Source organism: Eretmochelys imbricata, chromosome 6 (genome assembly GCF_965152235.1).
Source record: "Eretmochelys imbricata isolate rEreImb1 chromosome 6, rEreImb1.hap1, whole genome shotgun sequence".
Taxonomy (NCBI): Eukaryota; Metazoa; Chordata; order Testudines; family Cheloniidae; genus Eretmochelys; species Eretmochelys imbricata.
In genome coordinates, this window is record NC_135577.1 from 50,903,233 (window position 1) to 50,920,739 (window position 17,507).

The following is a 17,507-nucleotide window of genomic DNA, read 5'->3' on the forward strand; positions in this document are numbered from 1 at the left end:
GATATCAGAGGTAATTAAATATAGAATTTTTTTTCCTGTAAAATATGAGCATGATATTGATTTCTCCTAACCCTACATACACATTAATAGATAAAGATCACAAACATCTATAAGAAACAACATAAATGATTACCCCAAGGGACACCAGAATTAATTGATGCTCTTTAGAGATCATCCCACTGACAAGAAAAATAAGTAAAAGTTGTTCTTAAGCTGAAAACAGCCCTGATTCACTAAGGTATTTAAATGCTGGCTTAACTTGCAGCATGTGTGTTGTTCCATGGGAAGTTTCTTAATGACTTTAGAATGACACACATGTAAATTTCATAACTGAAAGAAACCTATGATGCTACTAGAATTTACCTGTATCCTTTATGGCTATATACACCTTTGTTTTGTTTACCTCTGTAAACCCTTCTTTGCATCCTGTCCTTCAGTTATATTTTTGTAACTGTATCTTTCTTTCAGCTGTAAAGCACCATGCATATTTATAGTGCCATATAAATAACAGAATTACTAATGTCCCTGATTAACATATAGGTAAAATGTGTTTCTTATTTCTACCAACCTACCTGATGTTTCCCGCTGGCCTGGTTGCTCTTCCTTCTTGCCTGCTGCAGCCTGCCAGTTCTTTGAACTGTAGTCAGTTCCTCCTCCAGTTCCTGCTGCCCTGAGACTATGGCTGGATCAGAGCAGCCAGGAAAGAACCAGTCATCCTCAATCAGTTTTGTGCCACAGGAAAGCAATTACATTTACACATGACACACATACTAGATACAAAGAGATCAGTGACAGACTGAAGTCCCTATGAATGACTGACAGGAATAAGATTATCGGAGCAATCCATAGCATTCACCTTGTGATTTCCCTCAACAATGTTACACAGAATATAAGAATAATTTTCATGTAATTCTTTCAGAAGTCTATTGAAGTATGATTTTACTTCTTCAGAAGCATTTTAGAAAGACTGAAAAATAAAAAAGAGGGATTTATATTTTGACACTACAACAAAAATGCAGCCAATTAAATTGCCAAATTACAATTCAGTTCAATCTGCCAGGTTAAAATACAACTAATTTGTACGATAAAGACATCAGCTGAAATTGCTGTATTTGTACAGCTGAACAATCACATGCATTTTTATGGAAATGAAATGCTTCTTGCTTATATCTTTAATTTTAGTGTGAGCTACAATGCCAGATAATTTGAGGAAGTCACAAGCATGTGTTACACTGCAAACTGGCATCAAATCATCTTATCAGACATTAATAATATGATTCTTGGTAAAACAAATACAGAATCACTTGTAAATAACACACCTGAATAAATTCAGAATATGAAAGCTTAAATATGCATCCTGTCCAGTGTTAGAAATGATTTTTCCATTTTAAGTACATTCCCATCTGTTTTGTGATATGACAAAACGTGTGATAGGTTGGGGAATAGATGTTTCATGCAAAGCAGACGAAACAGCATGAAGAAATAAAGATAAAGGTGGCTCCATACTTTAATCACTGCAGAGGCCATATCTACTCTCAAATTCAACACTCAACAAATTAATCCAATTCAAAGTAAACTCTCCCCACAGTCCATGATGTTCATAGAAAAACTTACATCCATGCATAAATGAAGTAAGAAATGGATCAAATTCATTCCTAGTGTAACACTGGGCCAGGAGGATTCCCACTAGAACGCCCCTGACTTAACCCAAGTTACAGTACCCAATACCCATAAAATTTATTTTTGTCACATTTATCTGTTGCATGTTGTTAGGAATTCTTTTTGCTTTTTCCCCCCAATGACAGAATTAATGGAAAAACTACAAGATAATAAGAGATCCAATTATTGCAACTCTACAATACTAGGAAGAATTAAATTACTTTTTTAAAAAAAGTATTTTGTATGGGAAACTACTGAGTTAAAATTCTCATATTTTTACAATATTTCCTTACCTACATTACAACCACCACTTTAATAAAACTAAAAAGATCTGTTAGACACCTAGTTTAGTGTGGGAGCTTGTTTTTGTATGTTTTGCCATTTATTTTGGTTTTTTACTTCTTGCATTTTACTTAATTTGGAGAGCAAAAATAAACTAGTCATTTTCACTTTTGCTTTTAATCATGTTTTGGTTTTATGCATTACAACAATAATTCAGGGTTGAGTTGCAAACACTGCTTGGGAATCTTCATTTGATTTTATTTAAACATGTTTCCACTAGAATTAAAAAAAAAAATAAAAAAAAAATATGCAGGCTTTTCTTAGGTTTTGTAAAAGTGAAAAATTCTCATACCCATACTCACATTGAGTTGTACCTTTCTTTACAAATAGTCCCATTGAAGTCAATGGTACCATTTGTGAAGCAAGATGCTATTCAAAGTGAGTATCAGAATTTGCTCTTTACTTTTGTAAAAAAACGAACAAATGTTTTTTTACGTAAACTTGACAGTGTCCCAATAATTTGGCAATGCAAAGAAGGAAGGAAAAAAATAATCATTAGGGCTGTCAATTAAGTTTTGCACTGTTTTGTTTTTGAGAGCAGTTATGTAACAAAAAAATCTACATTTGTAAGTTGCACTTTCAGGATAAAGAGATTGCACTAAAGTACTTGTATGAGGTTAATTGAAAAATACTATTTATTTTTTTATCATTTTTAGAGTGAAAATATTTGTAATCAAAAATAATATAAAGTGAGCACTGTACACTTTGTATTCTGTGTTGTAATTGAATTCAATACATTTGAAAACATAGAAAATCATCCAAAAATATGTAATACATTTCAGTTGGTATACTATTGTTTAACACTGCTATTAAAATAGCAATTAATCACGCTTAATTTTTTATCACAATTAATTTTTTTTAGTTAACCACGTAAGTTAACTGCGATTAATAGACAGCCCTACTTATCACTTAAGAAATTATATCAATAGCAAAATTACTAATGACTTTCCCCATTACAAAGCACCAGAAATTGGAGGATTTTCGATCTATCAGGTAAATTGTATAATTTTATTACAACATTTCTGGTTAATTTAACACCTATATTAACAATTGTTGTTAATAGTTTTCTAAAGTCAGATCATGTCACAACATCGAAAATCTGATCTGCAATTACTTCTAATAGAAAAGCTGATCGTTTCAGCCTCATGATTTGATCTTGCAAACATTTATATACAATTTTCCTCGCACAGAGACACTGTCATTAACAGAACTATGAATAATATGAGTATAGTTACTTGCATAAGTGTTCAACCTGCACCAGTATTCTAATACTAAGTATCATAATGATCTCAAATCTGCAACTGGATCCAACAGCATGGAGCTCTATACTCATGCAGCTCCCCACTGCACCTAAAACAGGGGTTCATGCTAGTACACCCTATTACAAGATAGGGGCCTAAAATGGCAACCTCCAGTGAAAGCCACCATAGTCCCACTCTCTGGAGTTACCAATGCAGTGACAAGGATCTCTGCAAAGGGCTTTGAAAGATACTATTCAAATATATAGTCATATTTAGTAAACATTTATTCCAAGTTTTGTCCTTTGGTGGAGGGAATATTCAAAGTGTGGGGTGTTTTTTTGTTTTACATAAAACAAAACAAAAAAACCCACCAACTTATTCCCACTAGAATTTTTTTATGTAATCTCTAAAAAAAGAGAGGTCAGAATTTGATTCTTAGCTATTTATGAAAATTAATCACTGCAAGTTGTACAGTTTTTCTTAAAACTAGGTTATGAGGTAAATATGGAGTCAGCTATTAATACAAAGGAGAATGAAGAAAGATGATTCTGTTAATATAAACAAAGAAATAGGCATTGCAAGAGGAAAACAAGTTTAAAAACCAGCATTTGTTACATGTATTATTAAAAACCACATACCACCAACAGCAGCTGTTATAAGGTACTGTTGGCGATTTCCTCCAAAGAAAGGTCTACAGAGGAAAACAGCAACAGTACATCACAGGTTGTCACGGCTGGAACCTGCATGCACAAAACTGATGGGAAACTAAGTTCTCAGTGGCTGACCAAATCGCAGTGTAGGGTAGGAGTGGAGGGGGAAGGGACGTTGAGGGCTCATCAGGTGTAACGGCAGAAAAAAAGAAACAGAAAGGTCATGCATATCCCAAGGGGGAAAAACTGCAAAATTAAACACTGACTGGACACGGATGAAGTTTTACAACTGTTAATATTATTGCATAAGGACCTGTTGACAACACTCATAAGATAAGTAGTACTTAAAATTAAGAGGGTTTATTATCTTCTCAATGCCCAACGAGTTACGTGTATAAATCTCTCACAGAGAAGAGAAATGGCTCTTAAAGATTTTGGGACTTACAGAATCAACTTTTTTTGATATCCATCAGCTGAGCCTCAAAAACATTCAAGCTACAGATTAACAAAAGCCTATGCAAATTAATTAACTGGATTTATTTTATTTATAGATGGTGCACATTAACCTTTGTGCCTTCAATCCGCATTCTGATACCAAAGAGGAAAGAAGTTAAGGTAAACTGCCATGGGGGAAGGAGGGGAATAAAAATTAGTCTGAAATCTAATACGCAGACTTTTTCATAAGTCTGATTTTTCAAACAGAAAAGACTTTAAAAATTTTTTACCATCATTGGTGACCATAAAAATCTCAGATCACCTGTAATGTTGGTTTTGATATATTTAACATTTTAAACTAGCAATCTGTTGCCAGTTCTCTCTGTCTGGTCAGTATCAATGGCATATTTGTTAGTACATCTCAAAATCTTTTTAAAATCTTGCTGGTTATTGACATTTACAGAGAAGCTCCGAATTTCATGTATATTTTGCCAAAGCATAACCTTTGATCCCATCACCAAATTTTAAACAATGCTACAACTCCTCACATCTTCTCCTCTAATTTGAGGCAAGCAGCCGCCATTTTCATCGATAACTCAAATGCAGACATTAAGCTTCTGAAACAAATCCAATAAATGACCCCACAGATAAGAAGCTCAGATTGCAAAAGCTAACAGAATAAAACATCCACCAATAAACATGATGCAAAGCGATGAATGTATGAAACAGATAGTGTCAAGGAAACAATCCAACATACAAACTGAATTACAGTAACCAAAAAATTCTGCTAACTTCACTAGCTGCATAGATCTCACTTGACTACAGAAGTGAGACATGGAGGAAAGATCTCAATTTTGTCTGAACTGCACAAACACAGCAGATTTGTAATACCTGCTATGCTGGCATAATGATCTAGTTTCATCTTAAATACTTCAATTCACCTTCTCTCTCTTCTTCAATCTGTGCCATCCTCAGGGCTATGGCAGATTTCTCCTCTCTGACTTGGTCATGCACCTCCTCTGATTCTGGTACAATCTCCTGCCACTCCAAAAGCTGACTCTGAAACTCATCCACACTGCCCGATTCACTGGCCTACAAGAAAAGGTGGACACGAAAGTAACATTTACCAAAATAAACGTAAGAGTTAGATTGTAAACTATTCAGGAACAGAGGTTTTACCTCTGCGCTTCACATACAGCTTTACATAAATAATAAATACAACTAAGACCAACAAATAAAGTAGATAATTTTCTTTAACATTAAAGACCATGTGAACAGAAGACCTTGCAAGTTGATCGCTTAAAAAAAAAAAAAAAAAAGCCAAAGCTGCTTGTCAGTGGTGGTCAAAGGTTGTTTTTTTTGTTTTACTGAAAAGCTTTTTCAACAAAAATGGCTTATTGACCAGAACAAACATTTCCATTTAAAAACTTCATTGTGGTCAAAATTGCTCACTTTTTGAAATTAAACATTTTCTTTTCTTTTTTTTTTTTTTAACAGGAAAAATACACTCACACCTTTTCCCCCCCTAAATCACACACAGTAAAAAAGTGAAGGTTTTTTGTTCCCCCACCAAAATAAAGTTTATGGGGAAAAAATTTAAAAATAGTTTCAAAATTTTGCCATTAAAATTTTGGAACAAAAAAATTAATTTCCTCTGAATTTTTTGCAAAATACAGTTATGTTTTTCAGCCTGCTCAACTGGTTGTACAGATACCAGGATTAACAAACAATATCCATCATTCTCAGAGGCTATTTAGCAGACATGTCTAAAGTACCTCTTCCCTCTCACTTTTATGTCTCAATCTATACATCTGTGATGGAAAGAAGATATATTAGTTGATTATATCAATTTGGTTTTTACATTAAATAGCACTGTGCTGACATCTCGAGTTATCTGTAATTAGATGAACACTAAACTGTTGAAAATTACATGGATTTCCTACATATGCAGGAACTCAATAGCACTTTCAAAACAATTTAAAACCTAGAGGCTTTTTAGCTGAATGAATCATAACTGGGGTCTCAATTCTGTATGCTAGTAAATTTAATTTTAACTCAAATTCAAGTTTCCAATAATACTGTTACGAAGGCTACAGTTAGCACTGTGAAGCTAATCAACAATTCACATGAATCAACTTTGAATAGAAAACCTGTGAAGCTGCCCTCTTTGTAACTTGTTCAAGATCAGCCTGCAATTTTCGCTGCTGCTCTTCATAGACTTCCAGCTTGGCCAGCAGTTCTTCTGCAAAAACAAATGAATTGGCTTCATTATTTGATGCCAAAATAACATGGTAAACCAGCAAATACCTAAAGAAAGAGTAGAAGCCCAAACTGAGACCATAGAATCATTTGGCTTAGAAGATATCAATGATGATGGGCTTTGCAGTCTATCTCCCTACAAAATTAACTCAGATTATTATTAATACTGTCAATGTTTTAAATCTACATCAGTGACACTCAAAACTACAAAGGGAAGCACTATTATCCCCATTTTATAGCTGGGGAACTGAGGCACAGAGATATAAAGAGAATTGCCCAATGTCAAACTGGAGCAGAGCTGGAATCTAAACTCAGATCTCCTGAATCCATGTGCAGTGCCTTGTCTACATCACAGAAAACCACAGAACGGTTCACTTCAGTGATACTTTCTGCTCAGAGAGGCCAACTCCAAAAGTGTGTGTGTGTCAAGGACTCAGGTATAATACACAGGCAGTACTTAGGGGGGAAGCTTACACAGTAAGTATCTGAAATATATGTCGCTGTATCCCTTGCGGCTATTCTGAATTTTATTAAGAAAATTTAATTTTGTAATCTCTGTAGAATAAAGCAGAATAAATAAATAAACTGCCATTATGCAGTGTATTTCAATTTTAAAGCTGCCAAGTTGTCTTCCTTTGAAACGTTACCATAACAAAGACAAGAAAACTCCTTTGTCTTTATTTTATGACAAGTCATCAGTTCAAAATCCAAGATGATAGAGTAAAACAAAAAAAAACAGCACTATCGCTTCATTGATTATTTACCATTTTGAGTTCTGAGTTCAGAAAACGCTTTCAGTTTTGATTGTAGTTCTTTCTTTTCAATTTCTAATTCTGAGATACAGTTGTTTAAGGCAGATATGTCATCATTCTTTGATGATAACTATAAAGATAAACATTGTTAATTTCCGTGAAATGTACTGAAATGCCAAAATCAAGATAAAAAACAAAGCTAATACAATAATTTCTTTAACTTTTTTTTTTAAATAAGATTTTGAGTAACAATGTTTCTAAAATAGTCAAGTGCAATAGGTTACTGTAAACTGGTAGACCTTTTCCTTTGTGTTTAAGTTACAGACTATTACACTACTTATTAGAACATTCCCTTGTATAAACGTTTTGAATTCAGGAACATCAATCCTTTTCTATTCATATTTTAGGTATTTTCTAGAACCCCACTTAGTGGACCTTTTACACTGCATTTTAGTTTTTTAATCAAATCTACAATCACAACCCATTGTAAAGTAGGTATATAATGTTAAACTAAAAATGTTACATGTACACTTTTCAGTTCATCCTCCAGCTGTTTGATTTTTGATTTAGACCAAGCCTTCATTTTAAGGAATTTAGCTTCAGATTTGCTGGCCTCTTCTGTTTTCAACTTCACTTGAGCTAGCAAACAAAGACAACAATCATCATTTAGAATTCTAGTAAAAGGATCAATGTAATTACAAAACATATTTCAGGATTTGGCATGTTCTATTTACTCGGCTACGCCTGCAAAAATGTCTATGCTGTAGTCTATCTAGTAGGGAAAAGAGATTGCTTAAAAATGCTAGGCCAAATTTAGATGTAATGTAATGAATGCATCAAGTTTATTTCTAGGGTCCTCTTCTCCATAGCATCTAAGCATCTCCCAAGTAATTAAACCAACAACTCCTCCACTAAAGTCAGTGAAGCTGTACCCAGTTTATATTTGGTCTGAATTTGGCACACAGTATACAGCGGAGTGACAAGGAAGCTTTTCAAATATAAAAGCTACGCTTTCATGCAATACCTTCTAGCTGTTCCATCTTTTGTTTAGTTACAGTATCTACATCTATAGCTTGTTCTGAGTTACTCTGTCCATTATTTCTTAATTCTGCCACTTGTTTCTGAAGCTGCAGCAGGGCTTGGTCTTTCTCCTGCAGCTCAGTTTCATGCTTCTCTTGGATCTCATGCACTTCAGCATTATGTTTCTCCTGGACCTTCATCATTTCAAGTTCATGTTTCTCCATCATGTCTCTTAGCTGGGCTCTCATTACATGTTTCTCAGCATCCAGTTTAGATTGGAGGTTCTCCTTCTCTGATTGAAGACGTTTCAAGTTTTCATTAATTTCCTGTATTAAAAAAGAAAATTGTTTCAGATTTTTTAGCTATACCCCTATCTGCTCCTCTGCACATGCAACACACTTTAAAAAGATCACTCTCAGGGCTGGTCAACTGGCAGCATAAGGCTCTGTCACATATCTCTAAGGTCTGAACTCCCTAGCAATAGCCTGAAGATACACTGGAGGGTCTGCACTGCTCTAGTGCTAACTACATCCTGACTGGTTCTGTAGGAGGAAACGTCCCTTTATAAATAAGAAAGGGAAAAAAAAGGGAAAAGGTCCCCTGGAAAAACCACATATCATACGCTGCTGAGTTCTGAAGACCAAAAATAAAAGAAGTTGACAATACCTGGCTACAGTCCCCTTCTAAAGTTCTTACTCAGGAAAATAGAGATAGAAAAAGTCTAAGGGTACGTCTTCACTACCCGCTGGATCCGCAGGTAGCGATCGATCTATCAGGGATCGATTTATCGTATCTCATCTAGACGTGATAAATCGATCCCTGAATCGATGCCAGTACTCCACCTCAGCAGGAGGAGTAAGTGGAGTCGACGGAGGAGCCACCGTGGTCGACTCGCCACCGTAAGGACAGCCAGGTAACTTGAACTAAGATGCTTTGACTTCAGCTATGCGAATAGCGTAGCGGAACTTGCGTATCTTAGTTCGAACCACCCCCAGTGTAGCCCAGGCCTAAGTCATTTATAACCCACCCGTCTGGTCTTTCCCCTACATTATCTAGTCCAGGGGTTATCAAACTTCATTGCACCGCGACCCCCTTCTGATAACAAAAATTACTACATGACCCCAGGAGGGGGGGACCGAAGCCTAAGCCCACCCAAGTCCGGGAAGACGGGGGGGGCGGGAAGGGGAACAATGCCGCCCCAGAGAGTGAGGGGGGCACTTGTAACCCAAGCACCGCCGCCCAGGGTGGTGGGCCTTGGGCCCTGGGCTCCAGCAAGTCTAAAGCCAGCCCTGGCAACCCCATTAAAACAGAGTTGCAACCCACTTTGAAGTCCCAACCCCCAGTTTGAGAACTGCTGATCTAGTCCTTTCTAATTTTGTTTTCAGTAGTTTCACATTAGCTGCTTGAGGCAGAGCAAGACTGCAGAATATATTTATAAATGAACAGCCAGCACAAATTAGACACCTATATAAAAACAAGTACTTTCGTAATGAGCTCTAGACTATGCACCATCTGGTAAACCTTGATCTAGAATGTTTGGGACAGGAAACTAACAGCCCATTGTGTATATCTGAGAATTAGGAAAGCGAATAGGATAGCACGAATGGAGAGCAAGATGGAAAAGTTAACTTGCTTAAGATGAAATAATCACTGGTGGAAACCTTCACACGCGCCCATCTCTTGGCCCCCCCAGTGATTATTCCATCTTAAACTGCTGAAATTTTCCATCAGAGATACAGCAGACAACTCAGTCAGTGTGTATCAAAATCACAAGGGAGATCCTGGCATACATACCCAATGACAATTTTGATTACCAGAGTAGAAACTGCTACAAAAAATATCTTTCTTGGATAATAATAGTCTATCAAGTATTCTCGGCGCATGCAGATTCAATGAAGGATGTGTATCTATATTCATGACTCTGGAAAGTCCTTAGAAGATGCTGTTCTAATAATTATGCAGTTGGTAACAAAAGTATAAAGCATGCGAAAGATTGACAGCTTTCTGCCTGTATCAACAGCATTCACTTTAGTCTGTTAAAGAACACTTTAAATAAATGTTCTGCAGTCCCCAACAAGTATTTTAATCTGGAAAATTTTCAGATGTAAGTAGGTAAGTGGTGTTTTCCTAGCTCTCTTCTTGTGTATGCAAATATTTTCCCCAGGTTTCTTTAAATGCCATGAGATTATATTGGTATTCAACAAGCTTTACGGTGATTTGTTAAACAGAACTGCTGCACACTGACTCCATAAAATATTATCAAGTATAAGCCTTTTTTTAAAAAATTATGTTAAAACTAAAAAATACTCCATGAAGTATTCCATAAGGTGAAAACTTCAAAACAGAAACAATGACAAAGGGTTAGTCAGTTTCCGTTCCTGTTCCACAAACCTTGAAATTGCAATAGGGAGAAATTTTATTTGATTAATTGTATAGCAGCAGTAATCAAGCCACGTTTTTTCAATCTACATCTGGCCAATTCTGACCTTGCTATGATGATCCATATTTGTGTCACCTCAGGATCAATCTACTGCAGCACATTCTATATCCTCAAAACCATTGAAACTGATGGAAAGTGTGGCAGCCCACCTAATTAAGTGAAATTTCCTGGAAAAAGCACTTAGCCCAGTGCTCCAGGACTTGGACTAGCTGCTCCTATTGGTTTCTGGATAGAATTTAAGGTGTTGGTTTTGGCCTGCGATAATCTTACCTAACTTCCCTGTCCCCACCCCATGATGTTTGTTTCTATTGCAGTAGCACTCAACAGCCCCAATCAGGGTCTGGGTTCCTTTCTAGGAGGAGGCACTGTATATACACAAAGGAAGACAAAGTATCTTTTCCTTGGAAAGCCTACAGTCTAGTTTGCTATTATACAGTCTAGTTTGCTATTATAGTTGCAAACAAGAGAAACGCTCAAGCTGGAATCCTTTCCCTTTAAAAGAGGGCTGCTAACTGGGCATTCTGATGGAGAGGCCCTCAGTTTTGCAATTCACTCCTCCCTCTTTGACCTGAAATAACCCCAATCTGTTGACTTTAAGGGCATACTGTAAAACCCTCCTCTTATTCCAGGTTTCAGAGGGGATAGGGGCAAGCTAAGGGCTGGTGTTTGTGAGTGGGATGGAGTATTTGGGGGAGGGTGAAGGACGGGCTGATTTTTTGTTGTATTTTCAGCTTGTTATTTTCTGGTTTGTATTTATAACTTGTTGGTACAAATGATTACTGTGTTTTTAACAAATGGAACCCACATAAAGTGTGTCTGCCCAGTGCTGTATGTATAAATCAGAATAAATAAAATCAAAGAACTTGGTTTTTAATTCATTAATTGACTAGACTATGAACACTCCATGTACAGTTCCTTACTTTCAGCAGCTGGTCCTTGCCATCCAGTTCTTTCTGCAGCATGACTATCACCTGTGTCCTACCCAGCATGACTTCCTCCTTTTCATGTAGTTTCTGCTTCAACGCCTTTAGTAACTAGCCAGGGAAATAAAGGAATTACATTTTACAGGAAAGAAAAAAAAAGAAATGTTTATATATATATATATAAAGAGAGGCATTTCTTCCATCTTCCCAAAATATCACCTGAGCTGTTCCTCACAGAAGTGCATTACCTATAACCTGCATTTTCTTCCTTGCCTATACTCCTGCAGAGCTGCCCAAATCAAAGCAAGTCAGTTAGTTCCCATTGCCAACATACCTGTTCTAGATCAGCACTGGCATCAGATTTAGCAATTAATTTAAAGAGCTCTTGCTCATGTTTCTGGGCTTGTCCAACCAGTTCCTTTTCCTTTTCCTGGATAATATTCTGAAACATGCGTATCTGAAAACAAATGATAAAAACTAAGTTTGAAACAACGTCTAAAGTACACATACATGCATGACAGCATCATTAAAAAAAATACCACCAGTACTAGTATTGACCATTCCAAGGACCAGATTCCATTCTCAGTTACACCAGTGTAAATCTAGCATTAGTAAGGGTAGAATTTTTCCCCGAGGGTATATCACAGTGTAGTGAATGGAATTACAAATATAATGAAAGTATCTGCTTTTGTTTGGCCTCACACATCTTGACCCTCTTGCCTTGGTTGTTTCCCTTACGATTGTTTAATCTTTCACCTCTACACATGCCTGACCACATATACACATGCCTGACCTTTAGCCACTTCTATCCTGGCTCTCCCAACCCTTCCCAAATTGAAGCCATGTAGGACAGCTACCTCCCCCTTAACTACTTGTTTTACATTTCCAAACTTGTCTTTCCTGGTTACCTCACAAGTTTTGTCAGGAATAGATACAAAACCACAGCGGCCTAACCGTTAATTAATATTATAAAAAAAAAATTTTCTTTTTAAGATGAACAGTCACGTTACCTCCAGTGTCCCAGCTAGATTTTTATTTGAATAATTACATTCTGCATCTTCAGAATAGCTTCTGTAATTTCACCTGGATATATTATTCCTTATTTCCTGTCCCAAAATGATTAGCGGTGCTGCAGGCCATTAAACGGCTGCAGTGACCTCTGTGGTGAAAATCAGCATTTCTGATGTGTGTAACTTAATATATAAATATAGTCCGTAAAGCACTTTGGGAGTATTGAGATGGAAAATACTTTACCAATATAAGGGCTTAATCTTGGAGGTGCTCAGCAAACTCATCTCCCACTGAAATCAGCGAGCTGATCTCAGTGGGAGTTGAAGGTATTCAGCACCATACAGGAATGGACACAATTGTTACTACTACTTGTATACTGATTTGCTCTTTCACTTCCACATCTTTAAGGCACTTCAAGACTCTCTTGCCCATTCTCCCCTTAGTTAATCAGCTGTCTCAGTTCTAGCTAAGTTCTTTTATAACTCTATACAGCTCCTTTAGCAGCTGAACTAGAAAGCTGCTTTGATCAAATGAAGCAGGAAAAAAAGCACTAGTTTTATTTAATTGTGCTCAAAAGTGTACCAAGGTACTTCACAGAACAAATAAAAAGGTCTGAATAGTTAGTTTTAGACATGCTTTTAGGCTAGGGTCTAAACAACTAGAAGAAGGGATGACAAAGAGGACAAGGGGTTACAGTAATAGGATGACACTATTTGTCATGACATGTACACATTTTGGTGGTAAATTTTGGGAGGGCAGGCAAAGAGGGACAAGTAGCTTTTCGATTTTAGCTCAGTTCAACTCATATCATCACCACCGTTATCCATTAGATTTTCTCTTCCCACCATGTTTAAATCCCCATTCATTTCAGTGACACAAGCCACCCACAGAACACTAAAAACTGTTTCCTAATTCACTGTTACATAAGGTCTAATTACCATCTAGATCACTGTTGAAGGGATTTTCAAAAAAATCAAGAACTGCAGATGTAAATTAATTGTTGAGATATAGTGGTAACTGGCACATCCACTGTATCAACTCTAAACACCAAAGAATTTACAATTTGTTCACCTACATTTTCTATATACATGGCTTCTCTTTCCTGGAAATGATCTCTCTCTTTGCTCTGAAGGTTTTTAAGACTCTCAATCTGTTCCTGGAGTAGGCTACATCTTTCTTCGCTATCTCCAACCTTCTTGGTAAGGCTCTGAACTAGAATCTGCATGCTCTGCAGTGAAGACTCTTTCACAGACAGCTGATTCTTTGGAGTGCAAGATATAAGACAATTAGAGAAATGTAACCTGGACTAAAAATAAATGACAGCATCGTGAATTCGTTAGCCTCTACAAAGCTAAAGCTAGCTTAGATTTAGATTTCAACTTTTGTTTTATGTTGTCAGTGAAATTTGCTAGCTCATTCCAAAATACTACTAAGAATTATTTCAAGATGTTTTTGCAAGTTGGACTGGAAAAAAGTTATGTACAAATAAAAATTCATCAGCTTAACTGGAACTCATCAGAATAGGACTTTTATTCATCTAAGCAATGGTGCAAGACATAGGGGTATGCCCCCTAGTATAATGGAGCAGGATCCTTTGACTCTCGCATCTGGGGAGTGGAGGAAAACCCATATAGGTCTATGCAGATTCGCCACTTCAGATGCCATGAACATAAACATATACTAATGGTATACCTTTAATTCTTCACTAGGGGTAAATGTTTCTTTGGCAACATTGCTTGAGTCACATGCTAGCTGCAAATCAATGATATAGGCTTCTTTTTCAGCTAGTTTCTTTTCCTTCTCTGCAAGCATGGCATCCATTTCAGCCCCTCGCTGATGCTGGGCCTCCAATTCGGCAATCTGGGAATGAAAAGATAGCTATACTTATAACTTACATGTCTATCACCCACCCTCTTCCAGGTTACTGAGACCATGAAAGTCAAGTTTCTGACATGATCAAATTTTGACTGCAATGGTATAGATATTTAGCCTGGTATTGGCCCTCTCAGCCATGCAATTTCTGCACAATCAGCATTCCTGCAGCTCTCCATAGCCAACAGAAATGTTCACAGACAAGGCCTCTGTACAGCACAGCTACAGTCTGGGGAAAGCCATCACTTGTTTACATTTACTCCCATTGTTGCCAAAAAAAATAGGCCACAAAGAAAACAGAAGTCAGGTGGCATTTTGAGACAAAATCAGAGAGTTAGCAAGCTACCATTATCCCTATTCACAGTGCTCCCAATTCCAACTATTTGTAAACTACAGCAACAACAAATTTAAGGCCTGACTCCTCACCAATAAAAGGAATGGCAAGACTTCCATTTCCTTCAATGGGGCAGGATCTGGCATTTAGCCTCTACTGATATCTCTACAGGCTATTTTCACAACGCATCTGTTCAGTCTTAAAAGTAATTAAATTAAAAGTAATTCTACACTGAGTAGATGAAAACCCCTCGTTAACATCACATAATATCCTACCTTTTTTTGTAGTTCTTCATTTGTGTGTGTGTTCTGGAATTCTAGTTCTTCAACCCTCCTTCTAAGTACTAATAATTTCCCACGGTTAGCTGCAGCATTTTCCTGGTCACCATCTCTAGATACCTATATGGAGAGAGAGAGATTTTAGCCTCTAAAGGCAAAATAAAAGATTTCCACAACTCCACTAATTCAGACAATACTGCAAGGCAAATTGTCATTCTACTTATGAAATACTACTGCACATTTCAGAGTTCCTCTCAGGACCCCCGTATTTTTAATGTCCCAACAAAATACTAAACAAAGAAGCCACAGAATTTATGTCAAGTCTGTGCAAAACCTTCAAAATTTAAGTATATCATGCTGACCACATATGCTGGATGGACATGCATTATCCTGTAAAAAAAAAAAAAAAAGTCCACACATTTCTCCTGGCAAGCACAACCCACATAGCCAGAAAATGAAAGGGATGGAGAGAAGGGGTAAGGGGTTATTTTTATAGAGTATATATCAAACTATCCTGAAGTGAAACATTACTACCTGGAATTCTGTTAAAAAAAAATGTACTAAATAACTAATTTGTATAAATTATTTACAATTTACAATCACAAAACGTGCATCTACAAATCTGACAACCTAATTACATGCTTTCCAAGCAAGGACCAGTGATCTTCATCACAGATCACAATTGTATTAGTAAGTTAACTGTTAAATTACCAACCACCATATGCTTTGGAAGACATGCATAAAATCTATTAGCCCTTTAAAGTTATGTCCAATAGCAGCACAGTTTTCTAAAACAAAAAAACTATAAAGATTGAAGCATTAATCAATTCTTTTACCAGCTGCATGTACAATTGTACCAATGTGTCAAACATCATGCTGTTTTAAAGAAATACTGATATTTTTAAAGACATTTTTAAACCCGTTTATGATAATACTTCAATTACTGAAATGAAAGATTCTTATCTAATTTAATTTGCCATTTGTGTATTTTTCACGTTTGGCCTTGGATAATAAAAACTGACTAGGCCCCTTCACTTTTGCAAGTAGTTATTTTTAGGGCTGTCAATTAATTACAGTTAACTCACACGATTAACTCAAAAAATGAATCACAATTAATTGCACTGTTAAACAATAAAATACCAATTTAAATTTATTAAATATTTTGGATGTTTTCTACATTTTCACATATATTAGTTTCTAAAACATAGAATACAGAGTGTGCAGCGCTCACTTTATATTATTTTTTATTACAAATATTTGCACTGTAAAAATGATAAACAAAATAAATAGTATTTTTCAATTCACCTCATATAAGTACTGTAGTGCAATCTGTTTATCCTGAAAGTGTAACTTACAAATGTAGATTTTTTTTTTTTTGCTATGTAACTGCACTCAAAAACAAAACAATGTAAAACTTTAGAGCAGCAGTTCTCAAACTTCGTTGCACCGTGACCCCCTTCTGACAACAAAAATTACTACACAACCCCAGGAGGGGGGACCAAAGCCTGAACCTGCCTGAGCCCTGCCAATCCGGGTGGGAGGGCCAAAGCCCAAGCCCCACCGCCCCAGTCTGGGGGGCCCAAAGCCCCAGCAAGTGTAATGCCAGCCCTGGCAACCCCATTAAAATGGGGTCATCATCATCTCTGGGATCCCAAACCACAGTTTAAGAACCGTGGCTTTATAGCCTAACAAGTCCACTCAGCTCTACTTCCTGTACAGCCAATCGCTAAGACAAACAAGTTAGTTTACATTTATAGGAGATATTGCTGCCTGCTTCTTATTTACAATGCCACCTGAAAGTGAGAACAGGCATTCGCATGGCGTTTTTGTAGCCAGTGTTGTAATGTATTTAAGTGCCAGATATGCTAAACATTTGTATGTCCCTTCATGCTTCGACCACCATGTTTCCATGCTGATGATGTTCGTTAAAAAAATAGTGTGTTAATTAAATTTGTGACTGAACTCCTTGGGGGAGAATAGTATGTCTCCTGCTCTGTTTTATCCGCATTCTGCCATACATTTCCTGTTATAGCAGTCTCGGATGCTGACCCTCCACATGTTTGTTTTAAGAACACTTTCACAGCAGATTTGACAAAACGCAAAGAAGGTACTAATGTGAGATTTCTAAAAATAGCTACAGCACTCGACCCAAGATTTAAGAATCTGAAGTGCCTTCCAATATCTGAGAGGGACGAGGTGCGGAGCACGCTTTCAGAAGTTTTAAAAGAGCAACACTCCAATGCGAAAACTACAGAACCCGAACTACCAAAAAAGAAAATCAATCTTCTGCT

At 36.7% G+C, this 17,507-nt stretch overlaps 1 protein-coding gene across 1 annotated transcript in view; it reads right to left on the minus strand.

Annotated features, from left to right (window-relative positions):
* The window catches only part of LOC144265677 (uncharacterized), a 58,913-nt gene that overhangs the window by 37,339 nt on the left and 4,067 nt on the right, over window positions 1–17,507 (minus strand). The window contains exons 4-14 of the mRNA XM_077818515.1: window positions 15,214–15,336; window positions 14,425–14,592; window positions 13,808–13,993; window positions 12,056–12,178; window positions 11,719–11,832; window positions 8,363–8,684; window positions 7,868–7,977; window positions 7,351–7,468; window positions 6,478–6,569; window positions 5,269–5,419; window positions 573–682 (exon numbers count right to left, since the gene is read on the minus strand). Of these exons, the coding sequence (XP_077674641.1) occupies window positions 573–682; window positions 5,269–5,419; window positions 6,478–6,569; window positions 7,351–7,468; window positions 7,868–7,977; window positions 8,363–8,684; window positions 11,719–11,832; window positions 12,056–12,178; window positions 13,808–13,993; window positions 14,425–14,592; window positions 15,214–15,336 (1,617 nt within the window). The remainder of the gene's footprint in view (window positions 1–572; window positions 683–5,268; window positions 5,420–6,477; window positions 6,570–7,350; window positions 7,469–7,867; window positions 7,978–8,362; window positions 8,685–11,718; window positions 11,833–12,055; window positions 12,179–13,807; window positions 13,994–14,424; window positions 14,593–15,213; window positions 15,337–17,507) is intronic.